The sequence below is a fragment of the Brachyistius frenatus genome, unplaced genomic scaffold (assembly GCF_029030835.1).
Source record: "Brachyistius frenatus isolate BFR_SWC_R1_liver_20210118 unplaced genomic scaffold, ASM2903083v1 Contig_80, whole genome shotgun sequence".
Lineage (NCBI taxonomy): Eukaryota > Metazoa > Chordata > Actinopteri > Embiotocidae > Brachyistius > Brachyistius frenatus.
The window spans coordinates 546,078-572,868 of NW_027210679.1; the positions used below are offsets into that span (position 1 = coordinate 546,078).

General features: G+C 44.1%; 2 protein-coding genes across 2 annotated transcripts; one reads left to right on the plus strand and one right to left on the minus strand.

Annotated features, from left to right (window-relative positions):
- Positions 1 to 236: 236 nt before the first annotated feature.
- p3h4 (prolyl 3-hydroxylase family member 4 (inactive)) lies at positions 237 to 6,310 on the plus strand. Its single transcript, XM_069709099.1, has 7 exons — positions 237 to 787; positions 2,001 to 2,150; positions 2,240 to 2,411; positions 2,495 to 2,623; positions 2,712 to 2,857; positions 3,470 to 3,553; positions 5,733 to 6,310. The coding sequence occupies exons 1-7, from the start codon at positions 344 to 346 to the stop codon at positions 5,880 to 5,882; spliced, it is 1,275 nt and encodes a 424-aa protein (XP_069565200.1). The 5' UTR covers positions 237 to 343; the 3' UTR covers positions 5,883 to 6,310.
- Positions 6,311 to 6,605: 295 nt separating this feature from the next.
- LOC138627043 (disintegrin and metalloproteinase domain-containing protein 11-like) lies at positions 6,606 to 26,342 on the minus strand. The gene is made up of 26 exons (XM_069709097.1): positions 25,770 to 26,342; positions 24,852 to 25,042; positions 22,081 to 22,157; positions 21,639 to 21,705; positions 19,773 to 19,855; positions 19,563 to 19,626; positions 19,370 to 19,430; positions 18,722 to 18,903; positions 17,340 to 17,411; positions 16,835 to 17,001; positions 16,643 to 16,727; positions 15,745 to 15,835; positions 15,203 to 15,254; positions 14,609 to 14,708; positions 14,340 to 14,411; positions 14,089 to 14,181; positions 13,467 to 13,547; positions 13,328 to 13,378; positions 13,183 to 13,246; positions 12,952 to 13,057; positions 12,059 to 12,178; positions 11,769 to 11,937; positions 11,059 to 11,170; positions 10,220 to 10,310; positions 8,819 to 8,836; positions 6,606 to 8,550 (listed from the first exon to the last, which is right to left on the minus strand). Exons 1-26 carry the CDS (start codon positions 25,828 to 25,830, stop codon positions 8,535 to 8,537), a joined length of 2,346 nt encoding a protein of 781 aa, XP_069565198.1. The 5' UTR covers positions 25,831 to 26,342; the 3' UTR covers positions 6,606 to 8,534.
- Positions 26,343 to 26,791: the final 449 nt, after the last annotated feature.

Sequence of the window (26,791 nt, forward strand, 5' to 3'; positions counted from 1 at the left end):
AGGAAAGAGTTACAACCATGTGTGCATGGTTATAAGGGTAGAAGGTTGATTACACTACAATCTAAAGCTCTACTGGATGCTTTAAAGAATAGCTAAAAGTTAAAAAAAACAAAAAAAAAAACAATTATTGTTATGTGATAAATAAGCTTATGTTGTAGACTTATGAGCAATAGTTTAGTAGTGCTTTTATTTTGAAAGTCTTGACCAGAAGATCTTATTGCCGGCATTGAGCTCTAGAGGGCTTGCACAGCCTACGTGCAGCCAGACATGAGCAATCCCTGGTAAATACGTTTCCTGAGCCATTCCTAACACGGACAGACTGCTGCCGGTGCCGGTGGAGGTGATGATGCTCCTGAGAAGCTTGTGCCTGGCCTTCCTCGTCCCCGCCCTGGTGGAGGCTCAGTATGAGAAGTACAGCTTTAAAAGTTTCCCTCAGAAGGACATCATGCCGCTGGACTCCACGTACAACTACGCGCTGGAGCAGTACGGGGCAAAAAACTGGGCAGACAGCATCAAGTTCCTGGAGCTCAGCCTGCGGCTCCACCGGCTGCTGCGGGACAGCGAGGCTTTCTGCAGCCACAACTGCAGCTCCGTCAGCCGGGACAACGACACCCTGCTGGTCGACAGCAGCCTCCGCGTCGTGCGCCACATCCTGCTGAGGGCTAAGTGCCTTAAAAAGTGCAAGACAGACTTTCCCGTGTTTAACCTCAAGTACCCGCAGAGGGATTTACTGGACACATTCGAGAAAAGGATACCGTATCGGTACATACAGTATGCATACTACCAGGTGAGACCGAGGGCTCGATGTGGCGAGTGTTGTGGCCACACGTCTGGCAAAAATAAATAGGGCCTCTAACACTAAAGATAAAGTTGTGCCAAATAGGCTGCTTAAACCAAACACGTCACTCTGACTCCAAACTCACAGCACACTCCAGAACTTATGGAAAAGTGATTGCAGAGTAGATAAATCGGATTTATTTGCTATAAACTGATATAAACTCAGTGGAGTATGAGTAAAAACGAACGCACAGTCGGCTATATTATCATAACTGTGCGTAACGGGCGCAATTACACAACGAAAATGTCTGCTGTCGGTTCCTTGGGGCACACTCAGTCGGTTTGACTCACCGAGAGGAAACTTCCAAACGGAGAGATGAGGAGTATAATTTCCCCGCTGCTTTGTTGCGCCCTCCTGCCGACCAAGCAGGAGTTGAGCATTTGCCACGTCTATTCCAGTGTTCCCCTGAAAACAATCCCCCTCTTCTTCTCTGTCCGACAGACTGATGCGGACGAAGGTTGCTTCCACGACAAAAACTGGGATTTTTGCCTCGTCTTAAATTTGTGCGTAAAATCACGCTCGGTCATATTAATAATCCGGTGCTCTGCAGATTGACAACTTTCATTCTATCGGTGCAATGAAATGCACAATCACCATCAGAAACCCTTTCAACCTGGCTGCTGTTCGGAAGCTACTGACGCTCCTCACCAGAATAACGTGTGTGAACATTCTCAGAAAATGTGCAGGTCAAAGCTCTACATTGGGTAATGAAACACTCACTCATATCAATAAATGTGGTCTTAAACAGCCTCACAGGACTTGCATGACTTTCACATTACTTACTGATAGTCTAATGTCATTAAACAAATAAAAAAAATTGGCTTTATCAGCAATATCAATAGGTGCATTCTATGAGGAGAGACATGTGCTTTCTACATCCACTTAAAAAACAATTCCAAGGCTGCCTAAACAAGCAACAGGTGTGCAGATCTTATGTCTGACTTACCCGTCATACCTCTCATCATCTGGCACCAGCATCACATTCGTCTGCTGTTGATTCACTGGACAATAAACCCTGAGTTCTGACATCAGTGGTCGACATCTGCCAGGATTTGTTGGAACAAAGAGAGAAAGATGCTGTTTGAGAAACCTTAAAAATACACACCTGTGAATCCAATAGCTGCGATGTCCTTTGATTTGGTCTGTGTCGGTTCTCCCTCAGCTTAACAACCTGGAGAAGGCCGTGGCAGCTGCCCACACCTTCCTGAAGAAGAACCCAAGTGATCCCTATTTGACCAAGAACATGAACTACTACAAGACGCTGTTGGACGTGGAGGAACATCTCATCGATCACGAGGAGCAGCCGTACGAAGTTGGTAGCCCGAAATCGCCACAGTGTGCCAATCAAAGCCGTCCTGTTTGAACTCTGCTTTTTTAACCACGCGTCTCTTTGCTACCCAGAGTGTTTTCCTCAAGAGTGTGACGCTTTACAACAGTGAAGACTTCAGCAGCAGCGCCAGAAACATGGAGCAGGCCATCACGCAGTACTTTGAGATATACAGCCTCTGCTTGGCGAGCTGCGAGGGCTCGTATGAGATCCTGGAGTCCAAAGACTTCTATCCTACGCTGGCAGGTAAGAAGGGAGAAGTTTGGGGGCAGTTTCGGTTCAGTACGTTTGACACAAAGTGAGGTTTTCTCCCTCCCGCTTCCTTCAAGATCTCTACACTGATGTGCTGAAGTGTAAGGTGAAATGTGAGGAGGACCTGACACCCAACGTCGGAGGCTTCTTTGTGGAGAAGTTTGTCGCCACCATGTATCACTACCTCCAGTTTTCATATTATAAATGTAAGAACTCTCGCAAAGACTCTGGATTTAGGCTGTGTCTTTCACAGCGGTGTGTAATTCGATGTATTTTTTTTGTCATGCGTTCCAGTGAATGATGTAAAGAACGCTGCTCCGTGCGCAGCCAGTTACATGCTGTTTGACTCCAAAGACCAGGTGATGCAGCAAAACGTGGCGTACTATCGCTTCTACCGGGAGCAGTGGGGCCTCAAGGAGAACGACTTTGAGCCTCGGCCTGTAAGTAAACTAGTCCCTCATCCATCTGCTCTTCCAGGACTTTGCTGGTTGAAGCAGATGCTCAGCTGATGTTGCTTGGATTGTCATGGCTCGAAACAAGTCCTTGGGTGGAGCTCAGCTATGTGAATAAACGTTAATAAACAGGAGTAGCTCTCAGGAAACTTTTTTTTAATTTTATCAAAGGTTGGAGATCCTCAGTGTCAGCAAAGTTCCCACCAGCCATATTAAAGCAAAGCAGGCAAATGTTAGCCTAAAGCGGTCTCTGTGTGAACATAAACACATGGTCAGGGTGGTAGTTAGAGAGTCATGTAGTTATGTAAAGGCAGACTTGTTTTCTGTGTTTTTCGGCATGTGTAGATTTAGCAGCAGTGTGGCAGTTTTCTGTGGAGCCCATAAACTTCTCTGCCCTCTGAAGCTGCCCTAGTTTCAAATATATTTGGTACCGCTGTAAAAGGCTTCAAAACTGAGCGGGGAAGCAATAAACAAACAACAACAACAAAAAAAACCCCAGCAGGACAGTTGTGTTGCTTAGCGCCGTGTAGTAAAAGTGTTGGCTTGTTCTCACCTGCTGCTCGAGTCAACACATGAGCTGATGTCTCTTTTATTTTGTAGGAGGCCCTGAGGTATTTTAACCAGACAACCAAGCAGAAAGAGATGCTGGAGTTTGCACTGAACTACCTACAAACAGACGATGAGGTAAGTTTCTACTGATGGTGACAAACACGCAGCACACAGGTTGTGTTTGAGCAGCATGGTGACAGTGTGACCTTAAAGTCCACTGAAGTCAGATTTAGTTTGATTATGTCACCCTGCTTTAGATGTGCTTTAATATCATAAACGATAGTTTTTTTTCTCTCAGTTGCTGAAGGGGCGAGTCAATGTGTTTGTTTGATCAACAACACCTAGCTTTTGATTGGGTGCATTAAAATAATGGGAAAATCGTATTCTGTTAAATAGGTGCAAACTCCGCCCCCCAAAAAACAAAAACGGAGTAATCACATAACTTGCAAAAATCTAAAACGTACATTTTGTGAAAGTAAATGCTAAAACATTGTGTCACAGTAGCACGATTATAGAAAAATCTTAAAGTCAGCTAACCACTCGCATCTGCTAAAAGTTGGACGAAATAATTGTGTGTTAAAGCAGCTAGTAATTGGGAAAATGTCCATTTGGGAATGTCCCGCTTCCTAGTTGAGAGCATTCAAATGAGGTCAACAAACAGGCAACATGGCCGCTCCCAGAACATCTGCTGGGTTCTTGTTGTCAGAATACAGAAAACCTCCTCATAATCCATATAAACCAACACAACGACTGAGCGGCGCTCAGAAGATCAATAGTATTTGTACACTGCATTTATATATCCTCTGACTTACTCCTGTTTTTAACTTTTGACACCTCACGTTTTGTGATGTCAAATGTACTTCTCAAAGCTCTCAAAATCCTCCCGCTTTCTTAGTGGGAGGTTCCCAGTTCGAAAGGCGTTCAGGTGTATTCTCAGGTCATACCCGGACACTGTATAGAAACGGATGTTGTCAAAAAAGTGAAGACAATGTAGAAGTGCCTTAAAGTGTAATACCACTAGGGTCCTCTAGGGGCTGACTGGAAAAAAAAATCTCCGTCTCCATTAGTCTCCTATTGAAAAAGCCCCAACTTCTCCCATGAAATACAAAGTCGGTTCATTTTTTTCCACAAGTCGTTATGGTTTCATTAGATAAAGTCACTCCGTCAGATCAGTTTTCTTATGAAAATAATTCCATAATCAGTTAGATATTCAGCCTCAAAGAGAGGTATGTTTAGGGGTGCGGCTGGTTTGATTGAAATGCTCACAAACCAATGGGTGGGTTGGTAATACCAGACCGAATGGGTGTATTGAGAAACGCTGTTTTATTGCTGTGGCTGCATCTTTCATTTGAGCAAGAGTGTGGTTTCTATTCTTATATTCTATTAGATAATTCACTTAAAAAAAAAAAAAAAAGTATTAGTACTTAAAAAAAAGTGTTAATGCTCTAACCTGCTTCATAGAATAAAATAGTTCTGGACAGATTAAAGATTAAAGTTCAGACAAATTCCAAAGACTTTTTTATTTTTTTATTTTTTTTTTTTTACTTCATCCACGTTGTCGTACGGTATCTAGCTCTGCTGATCAAAACAGATAAAGCCTTTAGAAATTTCTTCCCGAGATAATTTTTGAACAGCGCAAAACAAAATTCCATCAACCTTCATTGTGCTCGGCTGGCGACAGAGGTTTCAGACCCAGACATCTCAAAACCTCAGCAGATAAAACCCAAACTGTGCATGACTAGACAAGACGAAGTGACACTTTAACTTGGCAGAACAACAACTGAGGTGGATGATCAAATTGGAGTTTGCGCCTTCATAGAAATGTCCACATTTTTATTCTTTTTCGAAGTATTTTAAAACATGTTTGGGAATAAACAACTTTTTTACTTTTGGAGGACTTGCTGAATAAATTCAAGCTGCTGTTGAAGATCCGGAAAGGAGAGCACAAGAGAAAGAAAAAAAAAAGGATGAAAGGGAGAAAGAGGGGGTGAAGGTTGCGGAAGAAGGGGTGGGGGGGTGGGAGGGAACTGTGTTTTCCGCCAGCAGCGTGTGGTATGTGGCTGGGAAGTGTCGGCCACTGAGGCTGCGCCACATCTATTTAACTCAGGTTGGCCCCTCCCTGCTCGACAAGCTGCCTGGACCTGAGAGAGGGGAGGAGGACTGTGAAAGTTCAGGCCGAATTACAGGGTGCACATGTGACAGATTTACAGGCATAAAAAAGGGAGACATCCGTTTTGCCTGATAGAATGAAAAAGTAAGATAATGAAATGGCTCGCTTGTTGCTGACTGTGGTTTTTTTTTTTTTTAATTTTAGGGCATTGTGAGTCCAGAAGAAATGGCCTCCTCTCGCTCGGAGCATCCTGACGCCGAGTTTGAGGGAATGGGGGACTACGAGGAGTCTTTCTTGGCTGAATGGTGGCAGGAACCCAAAACTAAGTGGGACACCGGGGAGGTTGCAGACTGACATCCGTCCTCATCTGTCCCACGCCTCTCATGAAAACATACCAAAAGAACGTCCACCCGTCCGCAGACAGACAGACATCTCCATTCTCAACAGTATTAGGCTCCCATCGGCTGCCCTCGTTCAACCAGCTGAGGAATAAAAGGACAAACTAATCCGTCATGTTGATCAAAGTCAGAGATTGACATGTTCTGTCATGGCTGCCATCACCCTTTTGAAATGTTTATTTTATTATCGATCATTCACCTGAATGCTGGTACTTCATAACGACTTTTCTACAGTTTACCATCATTATTTAATGAAAGCCGAGTGCCTCTGCTGTGGTATAAGGAAGGTGACATGTAGCTTTTCTTATGCTAAATGGTTAGTTATCGACCAACTGGGTGGTTGTTGCAATGAGTTGCTCATAATTAAAATAATATTTTAATATACATTTTTGTTTTGTCTCAATAAGATCATCAAATCTAGAGAGAGCCTCAAAAATATGAAATCATTTCAATTGATGACATGGTGTTGTGAATATTATAGAAAAAATAAGACTTGTTAGTACCTCTGCTGGTACATAATTCAGGAAAAATCTTATCTTTAATTATTGTTTTTCCTCACTTTCTGTGAGAAAATATAGTTTTCAGAAGCAGAAAACCAAAACGTAAAACTAGCCAGTCTAACCAACTATTAAAACCGTGAAATACGGACAGAGAGGCAGCGAGATGTGAGAGCAGGAAGTATGGTTTCATGTTTTAGTATTTTATTGTCCTTTCATTTCAATCCATCTACAAGCTTCACTTCACTCCTCTCTTCCTGTTTCAATTCAAAATAGATAAGTGTCTAAAAATATGGGGTAAAAGATGCATCTCATTTTCCCCTTTTTTTTTGTTTTGTTTGTTCCCGATTGTATTTGATACCAACTCTGTACATATTGTAATAGTAACAATAGTGCATCTGCCATAGTGCAAAACTCAAACGGACCTCGTACAGCATGAGACAAGCTGCCTCCTGGGCCCCAAAACCACATCTCTTTAATCTCATTTACAAAGTTTCTGGGCTCAGCGGCTATCAACAAATGTACAAAAGATTTCAGAGACAGCTAGAACGACAAAGAGAAGATGATAAAGATGGCTAGCTAAGCTGTTTGGCCACATTTAAAGATGCGTGGACGACGCGGTCTACAGGAGAAATTTTCTGCAGATGCGGGTCGTGTCAAAGAGACGGAGGGCTATTATGTCGGCTGAAACAGATAAAACTCATTATTTTAACATAGCTTTTTAAATAAATCTTCATACATTGCATTTTAACATTCAGTATATCTTGCACATATTTACAAATAGGTGTGCATACAGTTGGCTAGTGCTCGTTTTCTGTAGATGCATGACATAAAAACTTGGATTCTTTATTAATGTGCTGCCTTTTATGGTGCCACGGTCGCAGCGCACAACACGTCATACGAAGAGATGATCTTCTAGAGGTAAAAACCCGCCTATCTACCTGTGATAGGTGTACACGGACACGACTGCCCCTAACATTTATGTAAACACACGCATACGTTCTTCCTTTCTTTTTAAAAATCATTCGCTCCTGAACAAACAGACACACACAGAGTAAAACCTCCGAAAGCGTACAAACGATGGGCCTGAAGGTGGTGAGCACGCACAGACACATATTGTGGAATGTATGTTGGTCGGTCTGCGGTTGAAAACACTAAGTTACGGTCTCTGCTGCTTCATAGTTCAGTTGTTGTTGTTTTTTTTTAAATGATCCCAAAACCATTACACCCAGCTTCCCTTTTTTTGTACCTGAAAACTTGTGGTGGTAGTGCGGTGGGGTGGGGTGGGTGGCAGGTAAGACGCTTTGAGTCAATAACAAATGGCAATCAAAAGAAACACCTCCTCTGATCATCAGTCCTCCCTCGGTCCTCCTTTGGAAAACATGATGACCAACAGGTCAGCGTGCACTCTGATGCACCGATCAAGGCCTCGGAGAAACTGGGCCTCGGGTCCTCCTCCTTTAAGAAAAAGGAAAACTCCTGTCCCGTTATTTCCGTCTGTTAGATGCTAAGTCTGTGTGCTCGTCTGGCATTTAACTGCGGTGGCCGGTTTGAGTTTGTGTGCAGCCAGGCCATTGGAAAGACGTGTCTCGTATTAAATCTGGTCCACCGGTGATATGTTCTTTGTCAGACTGTAGAGCCACCGGACTGGAGGAAGACCCCGGTGACCCCAGTGACCCCCCCCCCCACACACACACACACACACACACACACACACACACACACACACACACACACACACACACACACACACACACACACACACACACCGGGAGAGCCACCTGCTCGCTCTTGGCGTGACCTGGACAACAATCCTCGGCGGCCTGCTGGCAGCAGCCACGGGAGTTCTGATTTGGCTGGTATGGTGAAGAGGAGCTCCACGGGCCTCCGAGGAGGACGGAGCCATGCAGGACAGTGAAAGGAACGGACGGGAGCGTGGAGGAGACGAAGATGGGAAAAGGTTTTCGGAGAGATTTTGGGACTGTAGTGGAAGACTTTTTTTTTTTTTTTTTGTTTTGTTCCCCTCTTCTTCTTCAATGTGGAAACGACACAGTGTGAGGAGGAAGACAGAGGTGGACAGGACACGGAGACAGACAGACAGACAAGAGATCTTATCCTCCACCAGATCTGAAAGAGAAAGTGGAAAATGGAGCGATTGTTAACAGGAAAACGAAAACAGTTGTAGAAAGATGAATTCAGATGGTTTCACAGGCGACGGAGATGAAGATGGACATGAAAAAAAAGCCTGTGATGAAGCCGATGTTGTGGGATTGGAGACGGGTGAAGCGCGAAGCATTCAAGCCACAGAAGCAGTGAGATGAAACTCGAAGGACTGCATGAGCTTCAGGATTGTGGATTAATGAGTTCGCACGGACAGAGCATCACATGGTTATACCTTCCTCTTCGAATGTTCCTGCATCCCATGAGCACGGCAAGAGAGGAGACAAAAGGTTGAGACATACTGTGTCAACAACAATAGAAAAGAAGGACAAGCTGACGACTGTTTTAGAAGCATATTATAAAGAGCATCGTTGTGCATTAAAACTTGCATAAAAAGCAGCAGACAAATAGAGCTGGGCAAGAAAAAGACAGATCATTCTCCAGATATAATTAGATAAGGATCAAATATATGTGGACATAAATCATAAGTCTGTAGCTCCTTTCATGTTGGACTGGCTGCACTGAGTTAAGATTTAGCAGATTTTAGGACAAAGCATGAATTGAACAATGACTCAGTCAGTCATTCAATTCATTATTCATCCCACCAGTCCTTTCTTAAATCATTCCTGTCAGATTTTAGTGATGACATCACATGCAGCAGGTCTACAGTCATCATGGCAATGACTCTCTCAGCCCTAATAGTCTGCCAGAGCTCTACACCACAAACTGTTAAACTTTCTAAATCAGCAGTCTAGGAAGAGAGAAAAAAAAAAAAACGTTCTGCTTACAGCTCATGCACACATGCAGACACTTACCTCTGGCCCTAAAAGGACTGACTATACACTACAAATCATGAAACACTGCTTTTCAATTAAAGCTGCTTTTTTTTTTTTTTTAAATCAGCCATAATTATTTGAGCTAAAATGACTGAGTAAAGCAGAAGCAGTCCTTTTATGTCAGACCTCAAGGAGTGAACAATAGCAAGCATGCATAGGTGGAACAGTGCAGAGGAGGCACTTCATCGAGGGGTTAGGATGCTGCCTACAGAGGAAAAAGGGATAATGCAGGCTTAAAAGAGCACCAAAGGGAGAAAAGAAATTCTAAAAAGGGTGCTTAATTCAACCTAATGTTAATTTTTTTTTTTTTTTTTTTATCACTACTTGCAGATTGAACATTTAGTATTAGTCAGGGGAAAAAAACGCAAGTAGGGGGAACTTCCAGATGTGGCACCAGTAGGGCAAATCAGGTCAGTTCTAGTAGACTTTAAAAAAAAAAAGTGCTGCCAAGGTTCCTGGCAGAAAAAAAATATAAAAATCTCTGTCCTACCCTGTCATTACTACAAAAGGCTGCGCTGGTACGGGGAGGGGAGGAGAGGGGAAGGAAAGGTGCAGGATGGAGCTCTGCGTTGATTCAAAAAACAAAATAACCGGTGTGACGTTTAGTATGCGATCGAAAGCCAAAAGCAGTTCAAGCATTTCTCAGACTCGACTCCCCGTTTCCCCTCCCCCCTGGGTTGGCCCGCGGGTGGCAAATGGCCATCTATATTTCAGAGGGGTGAGAGCGGGAGGGCCGGAGGGGCGGGGGAGTCCTTAAGGTAGAAGCAGACAGGTACACAAAGGCATGCCAGAACTCTTACTTAAATCCCCATCCTGTTCCCCCTAGGACTATAGCTGCCAGGAGAATAGCACCTGCGATGGACCCTATTATGATATTGGTGCCACTGGGACCTGCGCAGAGGAGGAGGAGGAGGAGGAGGAGGAGGGGGAGAGGGGAGGGGGTGCGGAGGAGGAGGAGGGGCAGAAACAAAACAACACCACTAAAAAACACACGTCAGAAGACGGCATCGACACTGTACATCACCGACATCAACTAGAGAGAAAGAGAGAGGGAGATGGTACCTGCAGACAGAGACAGAGAGATGGAGGGGAAGAGGAGGAAACCAGCACGTTGGGGTGGAGATGGGAGAACAGGCGGGTGAGCAAGGGAGGTCGGGGAGACAACAGTCACCAAAGGACAGAGTGTTTCATTACTTTGTTCTCATTCCCCCTCTCCTCCTCAGCTCTTTCAGCTGCCCAGGGGGGCTTTTTTTTTTGGCCCTAAAAGAGCAGCTGCTCAATTGTTCTGTGTCATTGGCAGACTGCAAGAAAGTAAGGAAGACACTTGAAAAAAAAAAATGGCAGTGCCTGCAAGACATACAGTAACACACACACACACTAGCATACTGTATAAACACTAATGGATAAATGTGTCTCCACGCACACCCACAAACTTCCAACATTGAAACCAAAACTCAGCAGGAAGGAGAACACTGTGTGGTCCAACTTTCTCACAATGCTCAGGTGAACTACATAGAATGTTTTATAGTGCATCCAGTACATAGAGAAGCTACAGTGATGATGTGTAGAGACTATGAGGGGGATGTGAGAGGCTGACGAGAGAAAGAGACACGTGGACAGGCTGAGAGCTGCTATGGACCTTTCTTCTCCGGGCCTGTTGGGACGGTGGGCTCGGGGATGGGATCGAAGACGCTGCAGTCCTTCCCCGTGTAGTCCCTGTCGCAGATACACTTCACCTCATTGCTGCAGGTCTGCAAGACAAGCGTGTGTGTGTGTGTGTGTGAGAGAGAAGACAAAATCAAGTTTCTGCTAAAAGAGTTAAATGAACTATGTACTCAGAAAGGATAGATTTGCAGGAAAAAAAAGACAGAAAAATATAGCCATTTAAATGTTGCTGACACAGCAGTTTCATCCCTGAGATCTTTTAACCTGATAATGCCCAATAAATAGAAAACAAAGAATAATAAATCTCCAAAACAAAGACTATGGTTTAGTTTCAAGCAGGTCCTACTTTCCTTTTTGGATAGTTACTATAGTTACCAAAATGGTGTTGAAGCAGTAGCTCCATGGAGCTTTTAAACTTTCATTTTCATCAAAATCTAGCCTTTAATTAATAATAAAATAGTAATTATAAACTTTACTTATATGGCACAATTCATGCATAAAATGCAATATATTATTTATAATACATCAGCAATGGAAAGGAAAATAACAAAGTTGAGTTAAAACAACAGGCTAAGAACAAATAAAAACAGACATTAGTTCAAAACAGTTCAGGAGAAAGTAATGTTGGAAAATTATGTTGTTTTTTCTCCTAAAAATAGCAAAATCAGTGGGTTTTTTTTTTACCCCGTGGTCCGAGCAAATGCGTCCAAAGCTGGATCCTGAACACGTGCTGAGGTTGAATCCCGCCACAGGGAGGCAGCGTCTCTCCAAGCACATCATGTTGGGACCGCAGGGAGTGCCGTCCTCCACGTAGCCCAGGTCTGAGCCGTCCTCCAGCAGAGCATGACCACCTCTGAGAGACGCATCCAAACACGTCAGGTAAAGAGGAAAGGTGGAGTTACAACACCGAGGGAGATTGTAGTCCTTTACTCTCTGTTGAATGTAGCAGATGAGCTGCATTGTGCCTGGCTCACCTGCAGTCCAGGTACTTGTTCTGGTGGTAGAGAGTGAAGCTGGTCACCTCACCCTGCAGGTCTCCAAACTTGGGCTTCATTGTCACATTGGCACAGAACAGGAAGCCACATAAAACATCCCTGTAACATATGGATGGAAGAAATCAATACACATCAAACTTTAGTTGTGTTCGCGCACCGATCCAGATTCAGCAAAGGATTTCAGGACTTGACACAGCAAAGAAAGCAAAGGAAAACACAACACTGCAGTCTTCCTGTTTTCAAGTGCCCCCTTCTCACAAATATATAAAGCAATATCTCACCAGCACGCGACAATATGGCTCTGTAAGTTTAAACTAGGCTTCAGCAACGCAGACAAATGAATGAATGCCCAGATAAGCATGGCAGCATTCACAGATGCAACAGCTTTGCTAGTTATCACCACTGAGAAAGCAGCCTATCCGCTTTTTGTTATGCTGTACACTTTATTATTAGTATAATGACAATAAAGTTGCATCGAATTGAATATATATGTTTTGTAGGATTTGTTGAAAATGATAAAATAAGGCCAATCTTTAGACTGAAAACTTGCTTTATTGTTGCTTTATCTGCAAGAGAGCGCGTGTGTGTATGAGAGAGAAAAGAAAATCAAGTATCAAGCTAAAAGACAGAGACGAGCAAAGAGTTAAAAAAAAAAAAAAAACAACAACAACTATGTACTCAGAAAGGATGGATTTGCAGGTCAAAAGACACAGAAAAATACAGTTATTTAAATGCTGGTGACACAGCAGTTTCAACCCTTACAGCTTTTTACATGATAACTTGAAGATGCAAGTTGAGGCACCACTTCTTGGACAAAAATTGCTGATTGATGATCGAACACACTTCAGGAACACCAGCAAAGTGTAACTCACGGTTTGTTGCACTGCAGCCAGCCTTGGCCTTCAGGACCCGGACCACAGTTTCCTTTCTCCGTCCCCTCAGCGTTCAGCTTCTCGTAACAAAACCTGTCCGCTGAATCTGGGACGGCAAGCAGGACACATTCTTAGATTACAACAAGGAGAATCAGACTAATCAGACTACTCCAGGGCAGTATAAGACATGTCTCGGTGGAAAAGATGGTTGTACATGTGTCCTGTACTTACTGTAGCCCCAGAGTCCCCGGCACTGTCCATCACGAGTTCTGCATCGTCCACCGTAGCATCGGCCCTGAGGGGGTGAAACAGTACACATCGAGTACACCCCAGAGTGACAGACAGATTGGACAAGATGACACAAACCAGCCCTTACCTGACTACTATCACATATGTAGCCATCCAGCTTGTTGACATTATGAGGGCACTGGAGAAGAAGAAACAAACATAATGTTCTGGACACGGTTTGATGTGATCTTACAGTTATTTCCACGGTTACGTACTGAAAGTTTTACCTGGCTGGAGTCCCCAGTGCAGGTTTCTGGGATATCACAGTCGTTCACAGCCTCTCGACACACCACGCCTCTCAGCTCGTACTACGACACAGAATCAAAAGGTAGCAGATGACCCTGCACCAAACAGGCTGACAGGTCTGAAAATTGTAGTGATAACAAAGTTGTTCTTGTGACCGCCCGGCTTTAAAACGCCAGGCGTTCTGGCGTGTCATTCACCGGCTCTAAAATGAGTATTTTCAACAACATATTGGGAGTAAAAATGCCAAATACGGCATTGCAACACAGATTGAATCATTTTAGAAAGATACATCCAGAGGTGAAAGTTTTAGACGTTCAAATCTCACTTTGTGTGAGCCAACCTCCAACAAAAGTTATTTATTACTTCTGCCAGCCTGATGAGAGAAACTGAAGACACTGGATGTTTGACTCTAAAACTGTTTTTGTCACATATAGAAACAATAATCACAGGTATTATTTCAAGCTCTTTCTTTTCTAATAGCCTATTTTCACACAACACGACAGATGTTTTGACTCGGCACTCTTTCATGGTCGTATCACGTGTCTGTCAGGAATAAAGAAGATCTGATTCTCATATAGTTATGACTCCTTGCAGTGCACTCACCTTGCAGCCACTGCAACAGAGTCCGTTACTGCACATGGCATCGTGGGTAAGGGTGCACTTTTTACAGCAGGCTCCTCCGCTACGAGCGCACTCCTGCAGCCACATAAAAATATTCAGCTGAGGTAAAAAAAAAAAAAACTAAAAAAACTCGAGCGTCTGGGGCTCATACGTGGATGTAATGTGGAGATGCTTCCCATCTGCAGCAGCTTAAAGAGCTGGCGTTCATACATGAAGTCCAACTGGCTACTCACCACCTGGGATCCACAATCACACTCTTCCCCTGGCTCCACGAAGCCATTCCCGCACTCGGGAGGGTCCAACAGCTGAGAGAGACAGACAGATTGACGAGAGATGAAAGATGAAAAGTGACAATAATATAGGAGATTTTTTTTTTTTTCTTCTAGAAGTAAAGAGATATGTGAAGATGGGCGTTAATCAAAGGAGGAAAACAAAAAATACTGTTTATAATTCTGTAAGTAATCATATCCAGGGGCAGGCCACATGCCCACACAGCCCTCACCTTGTTGGGCTTGTTGAAGAGGCAGCTCCCTCCCCCCTGGATCAAGAACTGGAAGTACTCATCAACACTGCAGCGAGAAAACTTTCTGGGCAGATAGAATCTGCGATCACAAAAAAAATAAAAAATAAAAAATAAAAAAGACACACTCAGCAAGATCAAGACATTACATGACAAATGAAATAATAAAAAAACAAAAAAAAACAGCATTTGCCTCCTGTGCCAGTGAGGGATGCCAGATCCGCTGTGGGTGTCGGTGCCATCACTTTGCAATCTGACAGTAAATGTTACCATCTGTAGAAAGATATTACTCAAATGAATAATTGAAATCTGTATTATTCCATCTGGCGAGGTAGAGCCAAGTCCAAATCACCCATGTAGTAAATACTTTTAATACACCATTCGTAATTCTTACATGGTGGTCGGCACGCTGATGTCTGATGAAATACACTTAAATCATCAAATACAAGCTGCGATTATCACCGGCTCGGCTAATTGAGGACCGAGTGAAAGTCGGAGCGTCTCGCTGTTGCAGGTGTTTAATTGTTTAAGTGAGTGAAATGAACAGAGGCAAATTGCCGCTCAGAGGGTTTTTACCCCGTGTCTTCCATGATGCAGCCCACCCAGGCGTCCGGGCACCTGCAGTCTCCTGTGAAGAAGAGCACAGATGAGCGGGGTTGAAGATGACAGACACAGGTAAGGTGGTAAAATAAGGTGGTGATCAGCATTTATAACAGCAGCAACAAATGACAAACTATATTTATCACAAAGACGAAGCAGTACTTAGGTTCGGGCCCTATACTGAGCGTGCTCTGATCTCTCATCCTGACGTTGAATAATGGACCTGACGCTCCCTCAGCATTAATCATAGATCCCATTGTTCAGTGGCAGCCATGCTTTAACCACCATCCCATCCTTCGAGGATGTAGGTGACTAATCACCTAATGGAGAAGTCTAATTACAGAAGAGATCTGCTGGATGGGAATACCAACGCTTCCGCTTTACCACCACCCCACCCCACCCACCACCTCCTCCTCCATCCTACCAACACTGATCACCCGTTCCTGCTTTGACAGTTTATTCAGTTCAGTCCGTTGGGTTAGAGATCCCTCTGTTGTACGGCTTTCCTGCTGTTTTACCTGCAGAGTTTCGTACGTTGTTCCACTTCATCCCGATGTTCTGGCCAAGACTCTGGCACAGAGTGACGGCCATCGCACCCACACTCCCGTACTGAAACAAATTCACATGTGTAGATCCACACATAAGTGCTCTACTGTGAGACGGAGACAGAATCGTGAAAAAAAAAAATCCTACAGGTAACTGGGGTTGCACCGACAAGGATATACATAGAAAGAGGCCGAAAGATCAAATTGGTAATAATCTCACATCTGTGTGATAAATATGAAGATGCCAGCGGATAATTAACTTAACGTGAAGACTAAAAACAAGAGGAAAGAGTTAGCCTGGCTGTGTTACAAAGGCCTCCTACCAGCATCACTTCAGCTCGCAAATTATAACACAATATTTCATGATGACGAAAATGACATAATCACATTTGAACAGGGATTATGTGGAGGATTATTTCTGGGCCAGGACCGGTAAAATGTTCATTACCACAAAACCGACTCAGGCCAGCACCTCTCCGGCTCCAGTTACTTATTTACTGAAAGGACGTAAGTGTGATCAATCTTCTCATTTCAGTCTCAGAAAGAAAGTAAAAAAGCAATATTTTATAAAAATGTTGAAGTATTCCTTTCATGGTTTATGTTGCTATTCTGTAGCCTTTAAAATTTAAAAATTTAAAAAATTTGAAATGTGCGGTCGTCTCAACTGGTATTCATTTTTGGATTAAATCAGCAATCTCACCTTTACTAATCAAAGCTTTGATTTTAATTGTTCAACAATGAGGATATAAAACCAGAATCTGGTTTTAGTGTTTAATCTACATTTAGATAAACCACAATAAAACCTCATTTTTAGTTTGAATGAATCCCTTTTGGTGTAAAAACAAATGTAACTTTTGCAGATTTTCCTCACCTCGTTAATTCCTCCTCCTCTTGTTGGAGAGCAAACCCCTCCCGTGAAGGCCGTCCCACTGCGGCTACTGTGAAATGTTCGCCCTCTGGAAGGCACAGGAGAGTCATAATTTGAAATCAAATCTGAATTAGAACCTTAAAATCAGACAAGACGCAAGATACTCGTGTTTTATTGGGTTTGTGGTGCTCTTACGAGAAAAGCTGGACGACATCACTCTGCTCTCTGATGTTGTCCTTCCTGTACTTCATGAAGTTCTGCAGTGTTATCAATGGCTCTTCCACGACTGGCATCATATTTTTAGCGGTCCAGGTCTCCATGGCAACCAGCACGATCCTCGTGTTCAGCTGTTCCTGATAGATCTGGGGACCACAAAATGCCCATCAGCGCGCCGCTTTGTCAGCGTGATACGTGAGCTGTGGAGGACTGAGCGCTATCTGGGATAAATCTGCTCCAAATGTAGAAGTGAGCGCGCGCGCGCGCGCGCACACACACACACACACACACACACACACACACACACACACACACACACACACACACACACACACACACACACACACACACACACACACACACACACACACACACAGACCAAACAGATAGACAGACACACACACATACTTATTGACAGGTGGTGGTGATGTGATCGCAGAGTTTTGCAGTAGGAGGATTATATCCGTACAAATAAAGCACTTACCGTATCTGCCGTGTTGACCACAGCTTTGGCAAAGTTCTTGGTTTGGCTGGTCGAGCGGCGCAGCTGTACAAACTGTAGACACAGAGATGCACAGATGGCTGAAGACACACATCACGTTTGCTCCGTCACACTACAAACACATTATATCTATATACTTAAACAGACCCTCACTCATAGAAGGGACACGTTGAAAGGAATGTTTCACTCTATTCACAGTTTCTCAGTTTAACCTGTTCTGTGTGTACGGTATGCATATTTGATTAGATGAGCTGACTACAATGACATGAATCACCAGCCATCCACGCATTCTTCACTTTCTGCTACATCCTTAGGGTGGAGAAACTAAACAGGTACTGAAGCAGCCTCTGATTTAACAGCAAAATCTCATTGAAATTTGTTGTAATGCGCAGCTGAGCGGAAGGAGAAAGTCTGGTTTGTGGGTCTCAGCATTGCTTCTCTATTTACAGATGATGTGGTTCTGTTGGTTTTCCCAGGCCGGGACCTTTAGCGTACAGTGGGGCAGTTTGCAGCCGAGTGTGAAGCAGCAGGAAGGAGAGTCAGCCGTCCAGTGGATTGCTTCCTTCGTGCAAGAGCTCCTTCCCCAAGTGAGGGAGTTTAAGTATCTTGGGGTTTTGTTCATGGGTAAAGGGGAGGATGGAGTAGGAGGTCGACAGGCGGATCGGTGTGGCGTCAGCAGTAAAGCGGGCCTGCGATTGACCGAAAGAATGAGATCGCGGATACGAGCCGCTGAAATGAGTTTTCTCAGCCACTTTAACATCCATACCTGTAACACCGTAGCGGTAAAACCAGTAGTTTGCTTTGCTTTGATGGTAGTGTTAGTTTTCACAAGAGGAAGTTAGACTGTGTGGCCTCTGTTACACTTGTTGCTACAGAAAACTAAAAGCTTTTATTCTTCATCACCAACATTGTAAGAAAATATAATTTGATGAATTTATGATGAGTTCTAATTGTTATTATATGGGGATATTTTTTGCCTCCTTTCAGGCCATATCATTGCACCTACATTTGTCAGACAAGCCACAACCAAATAACAACAAAGCAAATGCATGCATCTTAAGCTATTTTAGTATATAGTTTGACATGAAAAACCACGGTGGTAGATTTGTGCTCTCTAAATAGTTGCTCTCTGACCAGTACATCTCTAGTTTGTCTGCATAACTAGTAGCAAAATGTGCATAATATTCTTTCAATACTATTTTATTGCCATTTTATGCTTTTATTGTTTGTAGCAGTGGCGATACAGACAGGAAATGAGGAAAGGGCAGGCGACATGCAACAAAAGCCACACCGGCTGAGAGTCAGATTATGGTCACTGTGGTTGCATCCCATCCTTCAGGCTACCGGGCACCCCTTTAACTCACCATTTCGTTGTCGTTGACCACCATCAACTCAATATATTTGGTCTCGGTCTGGACAGAGGGCTTGCGAACAAATCGCTTGGATCGTCGCAGGCCGCTGGACACCTGCTGCTCCCTCGTTTGGTCCGGCCTGTCGTCATCGCCGTCACCTCCTCTGCTATCCCACTCAATGTCCTCGGTACAGTCTGGGCACACAGAGAAACAGAGCTGCAGGCAGTGAGAGGAATCTTACACGCAAAGTACAGTGCAACCAATTACCATCTCAAGTTTGATCAAAACAATCTCATTTCCAATCTTAAAAGCTGTGATTGTAATTGTCACCCTGCATGAAATGACTAAAATGACATCCAATTTATTCACATGAAGAATTTTTTTGGTAATTTGTTGAGAATATATAATGTTATTTCTATTTTTTAAGGTAAGAGACAACATTAATTTTGACTTCTTTTTTTTTTTTTTTATCAATTAGGTTGGGACAAAAAGTGACATTTATTTTGAAATTATTTCAAAATTGCACAGGAGATTTGGTCTTATTGGTCTTAACAAAGACAAGCTACTGTATATTTATATATAAATGTTATAAGATAAAGAAGACTTTGCGTCAAGGGTTTCCTGATGTATCACAAGTATGATATGAATGTGCTTCTGTACCTGTGCAGTGGGGGGAAAGTCTGATATCAGGCATCCTGTGGATTAAATGAGCACCGTCATCCTAAAACAGAAAACATCCAGGTGACATTAGAACCTAAAAACAAAACAAAAAAAACCATCCAGACACAACAGCATCAAACTATCTCAGAAACGTTCTGTTTGTCACTTCAGCTGGTGTTCAACAGCGGTTTACCTGATTGGTCCCGTTGTGAACGAGCTCAATCCCATAAGAGAAGAAGCCATCAGAGAACATGCCACTGAGGAAGACGAAGACAGCGAGATGCGGAGGAGAAAGGGACAGAAAAAGAAACATTGCTTATTGTATCAGTGTGGGGTCTTAATTGTACATCACAAAATGCACAGGTAGATAGTATTGGATGTTATGATTAGAGGTCGGGCTCACCACAGGCCGTGGCAGGTGGAGACAGCCGCCCAGGACTCTGGTAAACCTCTTAACCTTCCCTGGTAGTAGCAGTGCTCCCCTCCCTGTGAGCACAACCAACCACTATTTCAGAAAACAACCACTACTGGCACACTCCAGGCTTCACAAGCATGCTTTTCCTACTTCATTAGATATCGTGATAGGTCAGCACTGAGGAAAAAACTCTGCATAATACCACTCTCGTCTCCTTCGTTCCCCACCATCGCGTTATACGGCACAGTTTGTGACCTACTTGTGCTCTACTCTACTCTCCTCTGCGAGGTGGAGGTACGCCCCCTGCTCAGGGATCTCTTCAATAAACCAGCACTCACGAAGCCCACACAGTTAGATCTGAGAAGTTAACATTGAATAACTGTAGGCTGCGACGGAAAGAAACGAGACGAAAAGAGAAAAAGGAAAATCTGATCTTTTTGTGCTTTTGACAATCGCGCTGCTTTACAAGGTCAGATCGTAATAGAGGAGAGGTGAGAGAAGTGGGAAAGACTGGCTCGCCTGGATCTGAATGAGTTCAGCTGGGCGTCTCAGCCTCGCAACTACAGCGCAGGCAAACAACGCCTTTACGCGTTGGCTGTAAATAAAGCGTTTCGATGACGGAGATGGGTCTGGTGACGTGTCGCCCCGAATCCATCACGCCCGTCCAGCAGCAAGTGAGGCCTCCGTCCAGCTGAGCGACAATCTGGTCTGACTACAGGTCGCCACTCCCATCCCTGCAAGCCTTTCTCTCCCTCCTCCCACACTGACTGCCTCTGAACACAGATACAACCCGAGAACGTACTCCTCCCCAAAGGCAAAGCACATCTTGCTTTTGTATTAACTGGCATTTTACTCCTTATCCCCCCCCTTCTCCCCTCCCGCCCTCCTCCTCCTCCTCCTCCTCCTCCTCCTCCTCCTCCTCCTCCTCCTCTCGCTCCAGCTCTGCTCTTCCCTCCCTCTCTCGGTCTTCTTTCATTCTCTTCGCTGCCAAGAACTTAATGACACTGCTGAGCTAACTGGTTGCTATGGAGACAGGCTCGCGATTGGTCAGGAGGACTAAAGGAGAGTTTGGAAACGACTGTGGGTGGGGACATGTAGTGCTGGATGGGTGGGTGGGTGGGTGGGGTGTTTGGGGGTGGGGGGGGGGGGCAGCAAGTGGAACATTTGTACAGAATTTTATTTATTTATTTATTTATTTTTTTAAACGTTAGCCATCCCTCCTGGCTAGCAAAATGCAGCCACATTCCTCCGGTCTGTCCTGATAAGCTCACGTCACATTAGACATCAACGCTTTTATCAGTTTCCCCGCTCGCTTGACGTGGGCTTGTGGTTCCACACTACAGGCATCCAGTTACTCTTTTATTTTTTATTTTATTGGCCATCACACACACACACACACCACTGACAGGCACGCCTACCTACGTATGAGCAGATCGGTAACACACGCAATCCTAACAGTTACGTGGCAGGTTACTTTTGAAGCAGAGAGCATATTTCCATAAACAGATGAAACAGGTGGATGGAATCAATAAAAACATCAAACAACATAAAATAGCCTTAAGAGATCAAAACAAACAAAAAGTGTGGTTTTTTTTTTTTTTTTTCTTCTAAAATGAAACTTAAAATCAAAAAGATCTACATAAAAAACATATACATTACGTTGTATAATGGGCTCTAGACCAGTTAAAAATGTAAATCTGGCGACAGCACCGGTGTAAAAATATGACTCCTCTCAGTTTCTACAGCCGCTCCGGTCATCTCATTAATAGGCTGATTTCTATGTGCCAAAAATTAAAATTCACTCACTGAAATCATGTCAGCGCACACATCCCCAGCTGACACAGATAATCTTACCACAGACTGCAGGGGTCTCCCGTCCTGGTTAAAGTGCCGCTCCACATATTCTGAAGACAGAAGGTGACTGCAAAGAGAGGAGAGACTCGGTGAATAGCTGTATCCGCCTCATCTCCATCACGCTGTCGTCAGAAAAACAATTCATCTGAGATATTTGCCACCGCTTGTTCTCCCCTTAAATGTATTTCCCCCCCCCAAAAAAAATTACTGAACATATTAACATGTGCTGTTAATGAAATGAGCGGTAGCTCATAAACATTCAACAGTGTGTGCCACATTGATATTCCCCATGTAACATAATAGAGGCGCTAAGTGCATTTGCTTAAGTGCGGGGAAATGCTAATGAGAACAGCTGCAGTAAATTAAGCGCACCTACTAATTCAAGCATGTACAAAAAAAAAAGAAAGAAGCAGATCTGATGGTTTTGTAGGGGAATACTGACTGGTTCAGTTCCAGGTCCAGAGTGAATGTGCGTCCAAAGGCTTCTACTTGGAAACAGCTCTGTGCCAAGTGGACGGGCTGGAAATAAATAAAATATAAAAGGAGAGAGACAGATTTGACAGCTGATAAATTTAAATGTAACTAAACAATTGTGGTTAAGTGTGTCATTCTGTCAAAGCCCCAGAGTGATTTTGAGAGAGTGTCATGAATAAGTCAACAGAATCAATAGTGTGTAAAGCTCTAAGAGCATCTCGGCCTGCTGAAATACTGTGATTGATAAAGTCCTTGTTATCGATCAGCATCGGCTGCCAGCATTCAGGCTTTCAGGCCTTCAGGCCGGCACGACTGCAGAGAGCGACGGCTTTTTAAGAGCAAGGCTGGAGTTGCGAGATAGGGATGGATGGAGAGGGGGTTGACAGAAGGAAGGAGGAGGAGGAGGAGGGAGGAAGAGGAAACTTTACTGGTATGGTCTACATAGGGCCGCGGTGTGTCAATGTCCCTGATGGACAGCTGCCAGAGCTGGGGAGGTTGAGGAGACAGCAGGACCAGGATAGAGGGAGGGAGAGAGAGAGAGATAGAGATTTACTGTCGACTAAACAGTGTGTCTCTTCAGCAGCTTTTACGGTGCCAGCATGGCTTTAATCTCAGTCTGGCGGAACCAGGCTGCAGTGAATCACCGGGCTTTTACAATAAAACACATCACTCTCCAGGAATTATTTCCCTCCATTGAGTGCAAACAACAGATTTCTTACTACTGTCTTGGAGAGAGAGAAGCATGGTGTCCATCAGTGCTCCGTCTCTGTACACAAACGTCGTTGCACTGCTTTACATTGGTGAAATCTGTAACTCTTCTTCGGGAACATTTTCACCATGCGGTCCACAGAGAGGCAGTTCTGCTGCTTTCGGTGTTTTCTTTCTTAGCAGATGGAGTTCACACAGTTGTAGATGTTTTTTTGTTTGTTTTTTTCCCTTCAGTGAAGTTTGAGGATTTCTCATCATTGCTGCTTTCAAAGCTGAGGCTGAAGATTCATCATTGATGAAGCAGCTGCACCAAAAGGTCCTTTTAGAAGCATCATCCATTTCCTCCCTGGTAGCCCCAACCTGCTACAGATCTTCTTCTTTTTTTTTAGCCATTATGGACATTGAAATGTAAATGACTGATTATCTAGTAAAAAAGTAAAGGCAGAAATGTTGTCTGATTTCTTTACAATTAACAACAAACAGCTATATTTATGCATGAATTAATCTCAGTCCTTTTCTTTATGGATTTAGCCTGATTTTTTTTTTATCTCAACATACAAATTCGAGGATTAATTAACGAATATAATCACTATTAGATGAAGAACATTTACATATATTAATATCCTGGAAATGTATGTGAACAACTCTCATCTTATGAATTGTGTGCCTGTCGAGTGAAGCTGAGAGGAAGTAGTCACAGTAGGTAAAAGTAAATGAGCGAGTCCATTTGCCAAAATGCTGCTTCATCTATTTTCAACAACATGATGAGATAGAAAAGAAAGAACAAGTTCAGCTCATCCCCTGCTGCTTCTAAATGTATCTGGTCCCTCATTCCAAGCATCTTAAATATGAAAAAAAAACAAAAAACACAGTACACATCAGACAAGTGAGGCAGCGTCTCGGTGTCATAACCTGTATTTTGTGTGCTGTGTTTTTTTTTTTTTATTGATATATCGTCTTTTCCTGTTTAAGCTTCGATTCCAGAGACGACGACAGACGCAGTCGTCCTCCTAACAGTAACGTGAAGTGAATCATATCAGAGAGAGAAAAGGAGGATGAGAGAGGGGATGGGGAGAGCTCAAGCCTCTTGGACCATGCAGCACTTCTCACACAGGCCCGTTCCATAATTAATGGGGCCACACTTCAACACACCATTGAATAATGAAGAAGTCGCGGGGGCCCGGCACGGCCACCGGATGATCAGAAGTGACGACTGAATATTTCAGGAGGTTTTCTGAGCTTTGTCTTGTGGAGATGACGGCCACTACGAACCCAAAGACTTCAACGTCTCTCTGATGAATTTAAACTGTGCCAAACAATCAGGTGGTTTTGGTTCCTGAACTTGTCGTAATGGCTTCAGTTTCAGGAAGAAAACGGCTGTAAAAAAAAAAAAAAAAAAAGGAAAAACAACGTGCCTGGGTAGCAGCCAGCTGACACCACTTCGAGGACCTTCAAAGGGATATTCAGTGACTAACTGGGTCAAAATCACAAAGGAGTGGAGACTTGCTGCAAGACACCACCTTGCACCGTCATCCCTGTGTAGCAGGAGCCGTATGAGCAGCGGAGAGCCGAGCACTGCGCTGTTTTACAGACAGGGGAGGACAGTTGAGGTTCCCCTCGGCAGAATCACAGTCTGTCTTGGTGATGTCACACCCAGGAACATCCACGCAGACCTGCTGCAAAGGATGCAGGCTCTGCAGCGCTAGATTGGAAATTGCCAAAACGTTATCTGATTTGCACTTTAGGCTTTAAGACTCTCAATTTATATGGTTTTGATCCAAGACATTTTCTTTTCTGTAATATGTGAGCAAATAATCTTCTGATTAAAGCCTTCACATACTGTATTGTCCATCTCGGATGGACTTCCTTTTAAATGAAATAGGAGTGAGATGCATATATTCTTCTAATTCTGCCGAATTAAGACGGCTGAGCTGAGAATTCACAGAGCACAGAGGGATCCAGTGCGAAAAACAACAGAATTGAGGATGTGCTGGAGAAAAAAAGAGGAGTTTATCCTGGGTCACAACTTACCAACGTGTCTCCACTGCTATTCTTCACCCTGGTATCCAAGTAGTCATGAGCCATTTCCTCCTCTGACTTGATTTGCTGCACCAACCGCTTCGGATAAGTGACCTCGGTGGCGGTGTCTCCGCTGTCCAGCCGGCCCTTCGGGACGAACCAGCCCCACATGCCTCCATCCTGCACCGGGCTCCTCTCCGCACCTGCATGGGGCACAACAGGGGAAAATCTCAGCACAGGTTCAACGCTGGCTTAATTTATAGGGAGTCAACTAAACCTGCTTAAATTAGATCTGGGGGTGTTTTATTAAGCAAATGTCAGAAATGTATTCTAAAATGATATATTTTTAACAGATCACACTGTGAGCATTCAGATCAGTGCTTTTTCTCTAAGCTGATGGTTTGGTGGCCTCATTTAACAGACCTGTTAATAATGTTTAATCAGTGAGGCTACTATTCTAAGAAATGGATTTAATTGGATGTAAGTTTGGATACTTATTTGTGACATCTTATTGGCTCTACAGTGTACTGACGCCCATTTAGGGCCTGCATTTCCTATAAATTAAAACCTCTAATCAATAGTCAGGATGCAGATAAACTGCTGATGATTGATATCAGTGCTTTTCAGTGTTTATTGAATAAAACACCGTTTGAGATTGTGGTGGATACGTTGGATGTTGGCAATAGGGCTGCGGTGGAAATGTGTTGATGCAGCAAATCTACCGGATTGTGCTTTCTCGGGCCAGGTTGGCACCGAGATCCCGCTACAATAAAAAAAAAAAAAAAAAAAAAAAAAACACCTACACCGGGGGTAAGAAAAGTGCTGGTCAAAAAAAAAAAAAAAAAAAAATGTGGATGCAAAGAAAACGAAAAGGGTGCTCCCGCTCTCGGTCCAAACCCCCATCTCCCGCTTTCTCTCTCTCTCTCTTACCTGACACTGCAAGCCTCTCGCCCACTGCAGCAAAGACCATGAAGCACCACACCGCCAGCATGATCTTCACATATTCCCCCGGATTACAGCATCGAGAGCCGCAAAAATGTCACGAACCCGGCGGACGGAGGGGAGGAAAAAGACCCCAAAAAACGCACCGCAGAAATGATGGCGAAGATCCAAAGTAAATGTGCTAAACATCTGACGATGCGCGTCCTCTCATCTCTCCCTCTCTCTAGCGCCGGCCAACACTGCTACGGAAAATGGTGATTTGCATATCAGAATAATGGAAAAAAATGAATCATAGGCCTGTGACGGAGATGATCGATACAGGCCGAGAGATTGATTAGTGAGGAAATAGTGAGGAACGGGAGAGTGCGCACCGCGGACGCATTGCTCCGCGAGGCTGCGCGGGTGCGTACGGGCGAGCTCGTATGTGTGTATAAGCGGATCTGCGGTATGCGGAAACGAAGGGCTGGGAAAGCGAGGAGTAACGCGTTGGGTCTGCGGTGAGGAGGGCACGTGGGACCGTGGGACCCTCCCTCATCCCGAGCAGCCTCCTCCTCCCGTTGCCATGCAGCTCTGCGCAGTGAGAGGATGCGACAAGCCCCGGCCGCTGAAGCGCACGGCCGTGAGGAAAAAGCCAATAAAGAGGAATTAGGGATGAGCAGCTCATTCATTTTCTCAAAGTAAGGCTGCGAATGGCGCAGCATCTCGGAAATGGCAAGCGACGTGAAGACGACGGGTCCGCAGAGGATGAAGGAGTGTCCCGCACGAGGGGGAGGCATTACAGCTGAACGCCCTGACAAACACAGCGCAGGCCTTATCGTCATAATGATCACCACTTTGTTTCTGTGGTAACCGAGAAACACAACCTAGTTTTTACTCGCAATTTGCTGTTACACTTGGCAAACAAGTTCCCTGCTTTTTTCTGCTGCGAAATACAAAATAGGCCAAATGCCGTAAAAACGAACTTGAATTAAGAATTCTGTTACGAGATTAAAAAAAAAATTAAAAAAAGA